Here is an 11346-nt window from a genome sequence, read left to right on the forward strand (position 1 = left end):
AATCAAATGTTTCCTACATGTTTCCTGTAGCCGGTATTAAAAACACAGACGGAACAAATCTCTGTAATTATCCCATCTTACTATAAAAACACACAGAACTCCGTTTAAAAAGCATATCCATATGCCATTTCAGATATATATTTATTGCATGCTAAAAGCACGATAGCTTTCATGCACACAAACCCCACCATCAAGACACAAAGACACGGCCTAATGGCTCAGAGTGATGTGAGCCGGAGGTCGTTCACTGGTCCACGTTTTTGACTCGCAGCACCACGGGAACCGAGGTGCACGGGATCATTCCCAGCTCTGTGATCACCAGGTCCACGAAATCAGGCGGTGTCACGTCGTACACCAGGTTAAGCAGGCCGAGCGAGGGCACTTCCTGCCAGTGCTCGAGCTGGGTTTTCCCTTTACGGGTCACGATGAGGTCGTCTGGGTCATCTGGAAATGACACGACGTCAGGGTTATCTAATGACTTTATATCAATTCCAAAAACAAAATTTGAGACAGGTGGACTGAATGTGTTTGTGATAATTCAGCAAATCAAAACAAGCCGCTGGGTGTTGTTTCCATACCGAGTTCATTGGACACAAAGGAATCTGTCTGCACCCTCTCACAGAACTTGTACGTCTCACAGCACACCAGCACAGGCACGTTAAAGGCTTTGGCCACCAGAGCTATTTGTGATGTCCCCACACGAGACATGACGTAACCGTTGGCCAGCAGAGCATGAGCGCCAAGGAACACCTTCGATACCTACGAGGTCCAAGATCAAGTTTTTGTTAGGATATGTACAACGAATAAAGAAACTTTTCTACTAGGGCTCTGATGTGTACATGTTTCTGCAATCACCTCTGGAAGGATGTAGGAGACAGCTGAGATAAGGACGTAGGTGCAGCTGATGCCTTTCTGGACCAGGCGCCTCAGGGCCTCCCTGCCCTCCAGCCGAGGCCTGCTGTCCACCACGATCACGCGGAACTTCCTGCCTTTCTTAAAGGCCTCGCACAGGATGTGGTTGACCAGTGACGAGCTGAGTAGAGGGAAAAAAGTACAAGTATAGATGGAAATAAGAGGTGGTGATTTAAGGAGAGAGTGTGGGAGGAAGAAGGAGAAAGGAAGGAAGTTAGGAGTTTAAGAGACCAGACCAAAAAAAAGGGGAAGAGAAAGTGTTAAAAAGGAGTTTAAAAAAGGATTTTATGTCTGGATATGCAAGGATTGCTTTTATTATGAAGATCATTTAAGCACTGCTTGGTAACTAGGGACTGCAGACGTTACAGCCAAAACTAAACACAGACACGGTTAAGACGTATAATTAAATTTTTCCTTCCATGTCTGGTTGAAGTGGCTTACCATCCGTAAACTAGGATGACATCTCCATCACTGATCTTTTCTATGGAGGACCTGGCAATGGCTTCAGCAGCAAGAATTATCTTTTCATTAATGTAGCGCTCGATACAGTCCAGCAGATGACTTTTTGCCTAAAACAGAGAAAGTGAGAGAAATGTTAATGGGTCAGAAAGACATTATGTTTATCAAATATATGAGCTACAACACATGAAATGTACAGTAGGACTTGTGACTGAAATACAACAAAAAAATAAAAAGCAATAACCTCTTCTTCTTTGCACTGACTAGAAATATTGGAGATCTCTTTCTTGATGTATTTGATTGCATTACCCATGCTGGCTGACAGAGGGCGACATTGATTCAAAAAGCTGCAAAAACAAAAAAATAATCATATGTAGAAAACTGCAGAGATTAAACTCAATGTTATTAATTCAATGTCAAATTATTAAGAGACAAATCAACAGTCAGTCAGGAATGAAATGAAACTGAATTTGTACCTGATGTAAGGTTTCAGCTTGTTGACCAAATCTCTAGATAGCTCCTCGTTTGGAGGTGTAGTGTAGTCCCTTATTACCTGAAGAAAAAGAGATTTTAGTTTGTTTGCTTTTATCTGCTCCAAATAAATATTAACCTCACTTATTTATGCTAGTTGTTAAAACATTATTTCCAATGTTACCTAGTTTGTGAAAAGGGTGACAAAGCATATGAGAAAGCTAACATATTTTCAGAATAGTCAAATTGCAACATTTGTGGCTATGAGGAGTGTCTGTTAACATGTACTAGATTATAAACAAAATCAAACATAACAATACAGTATAAAATAATGAGTTCTTGCTTTTTTTGCTGCTGTGTCAGTCTAAACACAGGACAATAGGACGATAAAGCACTCAGACTGACAGCTCTGTGTTCTGTACCTGTTTGAAGGCATGCAGCAGGGCTACAGAGCGAGCGTTGGATCCTGCAACAATGCCCTGCGAATACTGTAGACCCAGTCGAACAATAGCGGGATGAATCACCGAGGAGGGAATGCTGGCACAGACAAAAATTGTCAATTAGATTTAATACAAGTGAGCTGCATGAATCAAACTGTTGTGAGATAACGACGTGCTGTACCGTGGTATAGTCAGTTTACCTGAGTTGCTGTGTTAGAGGGGCTTTACGACTGTACTGGTGAAGGTGAGAAAACAGGCTGACTTTGTAGCCGTAGTCTGACCGGAGTGGGATCTGAAGTAAAGCAGATAAGGGTCAACTGCCATCACTGCCCAACAGAACAGAGGCGATAACAAAAACTGTTTCACCACAATCACAGCACAACTGAAACATATAACAAAAACAACTTCAGTTAAATTCAATGAAGCCAATGGAGCCAAATTCATATATGACTATATGAAAGGCCACAATCAATTAATATTTAGACTTTTTCATGTTTAACTTTGACATCAAATAAAAATGAACTCCATGTATAATTTTGTTGTTAAGGCTTTCCAATTAAAAATAATGTTTCAACAGGAAAGCAGAATTACAATCAAAAACCTGCACAGCAAACAAGAAAACAAGAAACTGTTACCGACCTCTCAAACAACAGTTACAGTACAGATAATTAAACACATCCCAGCGAGATACCACCTCATCGAGCAATAAATTTGCAGTCTATCTTTGCTATGACTGAGCAGCAGCGGTGTTGAAGTATAATAACAATCATAGGTTAGCATACAAAACAAGATTAAAAGACACTGTCGACGGCACACATGTAAATCAACCGGATGTCGATGGCTAATACCTTTGTAGCAGAATTGTGCTCTGGTGTCTGAAAGAAATGTTACGTACAATCACATGCAGTTATGACTGATGATTGTGTGACAAACAAAACATGCACATCATCTTTTGATACCTCTGTTTTTTTAGATTTGTTGGCCACATTTTCAACCACACATTTGTATGTGTTTATATATCTAACATCAGGTGATGATGACTTTAGTTAAAAATCCTGAAAATGATGTCATCATCATACTGTACTTTTGTCTTCTTTGTAATACTTTCATTACATTTTAAACAAGCAATAAGTCTGCCAGACATTTTTCTGTCCTTGTCCTATTGTATTTTAAGTTCTGCTCAATTTGGGTAGCAACTAACAATTATTTTCATTATAAATTAATCTGTGGATTATTTTCTCGATTAATTGATTAGTCGTTTAGGCTGTAAAATGTCAGAATATTGTGAGAAAATGTTTCCCAAAGCTCAAGATGTAACCTCAAATGTCTTGTTTTGTCCAGACCAACAGTCTAAAGATAATCAGGACTAAAGAAACAGGAAAATATTCACATTTAAGAGGCTAAAAGTACAGAATTTAAATTTTTTTCTTTAAAAAAAAAAAAAAAAAAAAAAAGACTCAAAATGATTATCTTTTATCAAAATAGTTGGCGAGAGATTTCTCTGACATCATTCATTCCTCAGAGAGAAAACAACCTTTTCTCTGTCATTGGCTGCTACCTGCAACAGCTTGGTGTTACAACAGATGTCAATCTTGTTTTGTATCTGTGTATTTAAGGAAATATAATGTATGTTTATTTGCTGCAAAAGCTCAAACAGAACAATAAAGATTTAGGCCATTTCTAATTAGTTTTATGTATTGCTAATAAAATAATAATATAAAAACCTTACTCAAGTCATTTATATGTATTCCTGATGAGTATTTTTGAATTGTAGGGTTTTTACAATAAATGTACACTTACACTGCTTTAGATTTAACTGAAGCTGTCGTGAATAAGACAAAGTGTTTAAGGCTTTTAGAAATAACACACAGTATATACTATAGTAGCCAACCTGTTGTCTTTCCAGCTTCTTGGCCAGTTTCTTTAAAACATCTGGGTTGTCCACTTGGATATGTTCAGGAAGCCTCTTCACCACTGAAAACACATGAAGAGTGTGAGTCTTTTCTACTGTATATAATGTGTAATTTCACTTTGATTGAATGGTGATTTCACTACACAGTGGTGGAAGAAGTATTCAGATCCTTTGCTTAAGTAAAAGTAGAAATACTGAAAGTAGAAGTAGAATTACTCCTTTACAAGTACAAGTCCTGAATTCAAACTGTAAGTAAAAGTACTTTTAGTATTATCAGAAAAATGCATGTTAAGTATCAAACGTAAAAGTACTCGTTACACAGCTCCTTTTAGAGGGTTCTATTGTTATAGGATATTATATTGTTTGTTTTTATCACTAACAAATACATGTAAGAGTATTTTAAAGTTATAGTTCATCAATGTGGAGCCAGTTTTGGATACTTTGGGTAGATCATTAGTAATAGTGCTAAATCATAATATATAAGTGTATCATAGGTTTTTATAATAATAATAATAATAATAATAATAATAATAATAATAATATTAAATAATGATAATACACTTTATCACTTTTTTTTACATTTTCTTTTTTTTTTTTTTTTAAAGATAAGAAAAAAGCAGACAACTTAAACAACAGTTAGAATATTGAAATACATTATTTTATGTAAAATCTCAATCTGAAAAGTAACAAGTAACTATGATCTGCAAATAAATGTACCAGAGTAAAAAATTCAATATTTCCCTCTGAAATGTGGTGGAGTGGAAGTATAAAGGAGCATCAAATGGAAATACTCAAGTTCAGTACAAGTACCTCAAAATTGTACTTAAGTACAGTACTTGAGTAAATGTACTTAGTTTCATTCCACCACTGTCACCATATATGCTGACATCTTGTTTGTTACAGTACCTGGCTGCAGCTCACTAGGCGGTGCCTTGGGTTTGCCAGCGGTGGCCTGCTGGCCCACGTCTCCCTTCTTGTTCTGTTTGGACGCCCTCTCAGCCTCTTGCCGAGCTCTTCTCTCAGCTTTCAGCTCTGCTTTACTCTTAGCCGGCTTGTCTGCCGGGGCAGGAGCTTCTGAGGCAGGCACAGTGACCGGTGCAGGAGCAGGCACTGCTGAAGGAGCTGAGGAATCAGAGTAAAGATTAATAACGAATGAGGGAATTCACAGATGTAATCAATGCATCCAACTACAGTAACCACTGGTGCCGTCCGCACCTTTCTGTGCTGTGTTTTGTGTTGGGGGTTGGGAGGCTGGAGCAGCTGAACTGACAGGCTTCTTCTCTTTCTCGCTCTTCTGTGAAGCCTTGTCATCTTTTTTCTCTTTGTTTTTCTTCTGCTGTTTCTTCTCTTTCCTCAGCCGCTGCTTTTCCTCTTTGGTCAGCTCTTTGCCCTCAGCCTGTTGATCAACCACGTCGAGAAGGAAGACAAGACAGAAAATAACATATAAGCCAGATATTTAACCTTATGTGAGAATGTGGAAAAAGTCACGAAAACATATACCAACCTTTACACGTTCAATGTCTCCTTTCTTGCCAGGTCCATCTGTAATTTAAGCAGTCGATGATTACATATGTGGTATGATTACATCAGTTTATCTCACACTTATATAGCACTTTTAATTGTATGTCAGTTGTGGTGCTCTCAGTTGTCTGTGACTCTGAACATCATGCTAACGAAACCGTGTTTGCTCCCATCATCTTCACATCACAGTGACAACTTCACACAGTCTAGTTTTCATTTATTCTGTTCATTAAAAAACACCTACACGAAGGGATGATGCAATAACATCGCGTTAAACGGCACAGTCTGGCGCTCCGGCTACCGTTAACTTGTTTGTAGTGCTAACGTTAGCATGGTTAGCATCAGGAAATTAACTTTGCTACGAGCCGAACAAAAACACCCCAAACCACGAGTTACACGTGTGAGACGTTTTATCGCTGCGCCCATCAGAAAGTAGTAAAAAATATCTGGAAAGGGTTACAAAGTCCAGCTGTTACACACTCCCCAAACTCACCTGTCACTCCACTGTCAGCCATGTTTACGATGCTGCTCCACTTCCTCTGCTGCTGCACAAACTACCAGCCCCAAAAACTTATATCGCCCCCTTGTGGCAAAGTCACAGAGCTGCTGTCCTCACTGCTGTCAATGTCTCATGTTATTGTAATAATAATAATAATAATAATAATAATAATAATAATGATAATAATAATGTGATACTATGATATTTATAGACAGTCCAATGGCTCTAACATGATTAAGGTTTAATTAGCTTTCAAATTATCTCTTATTATTGCATATTTTCATTTTTATTGAGTTTTCAGCTCTTTATATTAACACAACTTGTATTATTATTATTATTATTATTATTATTATTGTTATTATTATTATTATTATTATTATTATTATTGTCAGTGTTTTGTACATTTCATTTCTTTTCATTCTCTTCCATATAAAATTGAAACCTGAGGCAGTTCTTCTCACTTAGAATATATTTTACACATTTTTAATTGTAAATTTCTTTCTTTCTCCTTTTATATTATTTAGGATTATTTAATTGTATATATATTTTTAATTGTTATGCACCACAATACCAAGGCAAATTCCTTGTATGTGCAAACTTACTTTCTCTGATTCGAAACATGAGCATGAGTGCACACAATATAACACTGTATAATACAACACTGAACAAATACATAAAAATAGTTGTCTGGGCCAATTCAGACATGTATATACGTTCTCTTTTCCAGTTATTCCATATCCTAACAGTTAAGTTACTTGTTCAACATCATGCATCACGTAAATGATCCACCTTTCCTTGTTCCTAGTTACTACTTTTCAAAAATATTTCCTTTAACTGTTAACAAGTATAGGTCAACTTTTCCATTTAATATGAATGCTTGTTTTTTTGATAATTTTATAATGAATGGGGTGAAACTTTCTTGTATATTACATCTTGGTTATGTTATGACAGTACTCTTCAATCTCCATACTTCCACACTTTAAAGGACGGGTTCACAATTTTTCAAGTCTGTCTTAAAACATTAGTCAGGTGATACAGGGTTTTCTTGCTATAATCATTCCTCCTGTTCACACTGACTATTAAAAGATCCCCTTCAAATGTGCTTTTAATGTAGATGATGGGGAACAAAATCCACAGTCCTAGATGATAACAAAAAGAGGAAATTTGGCACTAAAAAGGAAGTAACTTTGAAAGATATTCATTTCCAAATTTGCATTAGAATCATTTTGGCTTCAAGTAACATTTTAAATACACTATTGAATAGAAGGAGGCTTGTGGATTTTGTCCCCCATTACTTACATTGAAAGTGCATCATGAAGGGTTCTTCTAATGGTCAGAATGAACAGGAGGATTTATTACAGTAAGTAGAACATGGGTCAATGTTCATTTGGGCACCTGACTATTGTTTTAAAACAGACTTAAAAAAAACTGTGAACCTGTCCTTTAAGCTTTCTTTAGGCCAGACTATGTATATCAAATTTGTGTTTTTTATATCAAACCTTTCTACTACATAGAGTTGCAATTATAAATAATCATTTGTACAGTATTTCTGTTTATTCTATTTCATCTTACCTCTTGTGTATAACTTTATACAAAACTTATAGCCTACTTTTAATTGTTATTTTCTCTGCGATGGCTGTGGTTCCATTTACTACATCTGAAGTTGAGCAGTTGATCTCTGCGCTGCATGATTGCATTTTGTGTAGAGGTAACTTTTACTAATAATGTCATTATTATTTTAGAATCAGAGGATTTCTTGGATCCCCTAGAGCCCTGATAATTGAATCAGTATGAATTGTATATGTTGTAACTAAAAGCACTCCTTCAGCCCACTTTTTTAGTCATTTATTTGTGATGTTATGACAATTATTAATATGCAGGGAAGTGTTTTGTAAACTCTTAGACAATGTACTACATAGACTTTAACTGACACAGCACATCATTTGCTAAACTGAGTGTAACAACATGTGCCACATTTATTCTTTACATCTAAATTATTAGGATTTGCTAGCTTTGACTCACTTTATGATGAGCGAGCAATAGGGGAAGCTTAAAATATAATAAACGCATGTGGTGCTATTAAAACATTTTGTCCCTTCTGCCACAGCAGCACTGAACAAACTGCCTCACTAACACGGCATATAGATCCAGACTCATCTGTGGGTGTGTGTGTGCAGATACATCTTAATGAGTTGGCATACAGGCAGAGGAATGAACGTTATGTGTTAATGCATATCATCATGTTTGCGGTGTGGCTATCTGTATGTTTCTGTGTGGAACATGCACAGACTGTGATCATAAATTTCCAGCAGAACAATAAGGACTACATCTATGGACACCAACAGGCTGTTAGGTTGGTCATATGAATACTTTGTTATAACTTATTCCACAAAACCTCATTACTGTACAAAAAAAATTATTACTGTATCAGGAGCGCTATCCATGGTACTGAATTGTCTGGAGTGGACCCAGTGTGTACTGTCAGATTCTGGTATGTAACTTCACCTCAGACAGTTCTGATCTTTGTGTTGGAAAAGATAAAAAATGAAGCTGATATAATACATACACACATACATGACACATGATACAATACATATAAATTCCACACGATAATAGACTCAAGGCTTTGGGTGCTACTTATTCATGTATAGTAATGATGACAAAAAACCCAAATTTGTACTTTTTGTAGTAACTTCTATTGTGCACTTATTATCTAAGTGTCTGGATGAAACTGAATAGCTCTATAAATTAGTGTTTGCTGATTTTCTGAGCATTTTATGAATGAGTAACTGAATTACAAATGACACATATTTTTTTTACCAAATAGACTTTTGAATGGAAACATGGGCTAGTGGTCAAATCTGCATACTGTACATCTCATAACAAACACTCATACCTTATATTAGGATATAGTTGGCAATGGTATGTGCATATCTTTCAACTGTTAATTGAGCTTTTGGTAGTACAATTCAAGTTTAAATTAATACATTTTCAGCTGCTATTTACTTACTGTAAAGAAACATATTTACATATTTTGTATCATTCCTTGTTCCTGCACTCACTGGTTTTAAAACTGACTTGTTAAAGACAATTGGAGGAATATCAGTTCAACACCTTACATTGTCAGTAATCTTTTATTTCCTTTTCAAAACAAGCATTGCAACAGAGGAAACAACCGATTCCGATCCACAAAAGAAAAGAAGCAATCTATTATAGTCACTGAACTACCGCCTCCAGAATATGCAGCATTACACCACAACGCCTCTGTGTCTTTGATTCCACGCCGGTGTCTGCTGACTGAATTCACGACGCAGTAGCTGGTTGAAGGGGACCAAACCTCACAGAAACACCTGACTTGGTTCCGTTTGACCAGCCACAGCAAGGCGTGTTGCTTCAGCTGCAAGAGGCAGAGCGAGAGACAGACAGGAGAGAGCGGGAGGAGGGGTGGGGGTGGGGGTGAGGGGGGGTGGGGGGTTGGGGGGAGTGCAGCGAGGAGGGTAAGAGGGAAGGTTACAGTGGTAGAGGACGTAGGAAACAGGAGAAAGAGAGGAAATAGAAGGTCCTCTGAAGGCTTTCATGTCCTCTTTGGCCTTACCTGATGAAACACAGAGAGAAGAAGAAAATCATAAATGACTTAGTTCTGCTAAACATTGGACATATCCTGCATAGTTACAACATGGAAACAAGTGTCTCCCATGTTACCAAGCAGATAGTTCCTATTTAGAGGCATGGGAACCCTGACAGCCAGTGACATCTCCCTACATTTCCTTCCAAATCCAGCCAACAGGAGCGAAACCTTCACCCCTCAGTGACAACTCCACATCTCTGCCCTCCCTCCCTCCCCCCCTCCCCCTGCCTTTTTTGAGAGTCCTGTGGTTGCTATAATGGGTGACAGCTGTGGTCTGTCAATCCTCCTTGACTGTCAGGGGTTGGGGCAGGGCAGGAATTTTTCAAGAAGTCCCTGAGACCCGATCAGCAATGCCCCGGGAGTAATGCTAACTGTACATGTGCCTGAGCTGAAGGAGAGGAACAGGCCTTTCACCTGTTGTCTTACAACACACGCACACACACACATACACACACACACACATACATACACACACACACATACATACACACACACACACACACCTGTCTCATAAAACAAACAAAGGCATGCTCAGACAATATAGCTGAATGTAAATCCATCTGTCATGACTGTCATTCAGTTTTAAAAATGACCGTTGGAATAAAAAACACACACAGTCAGAACTGTCTCTTCTTTGCAGTGCGGTTGGCGCTCAAGTCCCCTTGAAACCACACACTTCCTTACATTCCATAAGTGGTGTATTAATATGGGGATATAAGGAAGCATGTCCTCACAAGGGGCAACAACTGGATTCACTGCTCAGCGGACACAAAGCACCCTTTCATAGTCACAGTTGCAGAGAAGCGGGAACAACCGGCTTAACAATGGTTAACTGTGACAGAGAGGGAAAGGGACGGGGCTGGAGAAACACGTGATGGCGGCCTCGATCATCTGCGCCACAAACTTGCTAGAAAGTCAAAGTTTTGTCTGATGGAATTAAAATTTGAATTTAATTTAAAGTAAAATATGTTTGCTTCTAGTTACAACATCTTGAGGCTTAATTCCCTATACAGTTGTCTTCTAAGATGAGCAAAAAGTTTGACCCTCTAGGAGGAAAAATAAAAAAATATTTGTCTGTGATAATAAGCACATGGAAAATTCAAGCTGCTCTCTACCAGCCTTTGATGGATAATGCCAATGTGATGATGCTGAACTGTCTGTCACAGTAACTTTACACTGCCATGTGTTTGAATAACTCTGAAGGGCGAGGCAAAGACCAGCAAACAAAGGTCACCATCTGTGTTGTTTCCTAAACATTATGCCATTTTGATCCCAACAACAGTGTCAAAATGAAATACATAAAACTGTTTTAAGAGCAAAATGAATAAATATCAATATTAAAAGGGCACACATTTGAAATAAAATGAAGCTTGAATAGATTTTAAATATTTTACTCACCTTTTTTATATATATATTCTGTTGTGTCTCCTCCTCATGATGAGTAGCTGAGGTTGAGACGGAGGCCACAGTGGCTTCAGCCAGCTTCTCCTACACTCTTACTGTC

At 37.8% G+C, this 11346-nt stretch overlaps 1 protein-coding gene across 2 annotated transcripts; it reads right to left on the reverse strand.

The window, feature by feature from the left end:
- Nucleotides 1-103: 103 nt before the first annotated feature.
- eif2b4 (eukaryotic translation initiation factor 2B, subunit 4 delta) lies at nt 104-6277 on the reverse strand. Of its 2 annotated transcripts, none has more exons than XM_042390090.1 (13): nt 6209-6277; nt 5699-5736; nt 5410-5590; nt 5101-5316; nt 4174-4256; nt 2483-2574; nt 2265-2379; nt 1848-1924; nt 1616-1718; nt 1354-1481; nt 856-1033; nt 579-759; nt 104-444 (listed from the first exon to the last, which is right to left on the reverse strand). In XM_042390090.1, the coding sequence occupies exons 1-13, from the start codon at nt 6228-6230 to the stop codon at nt 245-247; spliced, it is 1614 nt and encodes a 537-aa protein (XP_042246024.1). In that variant the 5' UTR covers nt 6231-6277; the 3' UTR covers nt 104-244. The 2 variants fall into 2 exon arrangements, with proteins under 2 accessions (XP_042246024.1, XP_042246023.1); XM_042390089.1 differs by having other exon boundaries at nt 5699-5742; nt 6209-6258.
- Nucleotides 6278-11346: the final 5069 nt, after the last annotated feature.

The sequence above is a fragment of the Thunnus maccoyii genome, chromosome 17, assembly GCF_910596095.1.
Source record: "Thunnus maccoyii chromosome 17, fThuMac1.1, whole genome shotgun sequence".
Taxonomy (NCBI): Eukaryota; Metazoa; Chordata; class Actinopteri; order Scombriformes; family Scombridae; genus Thunnus; species Thunnus maccoyii.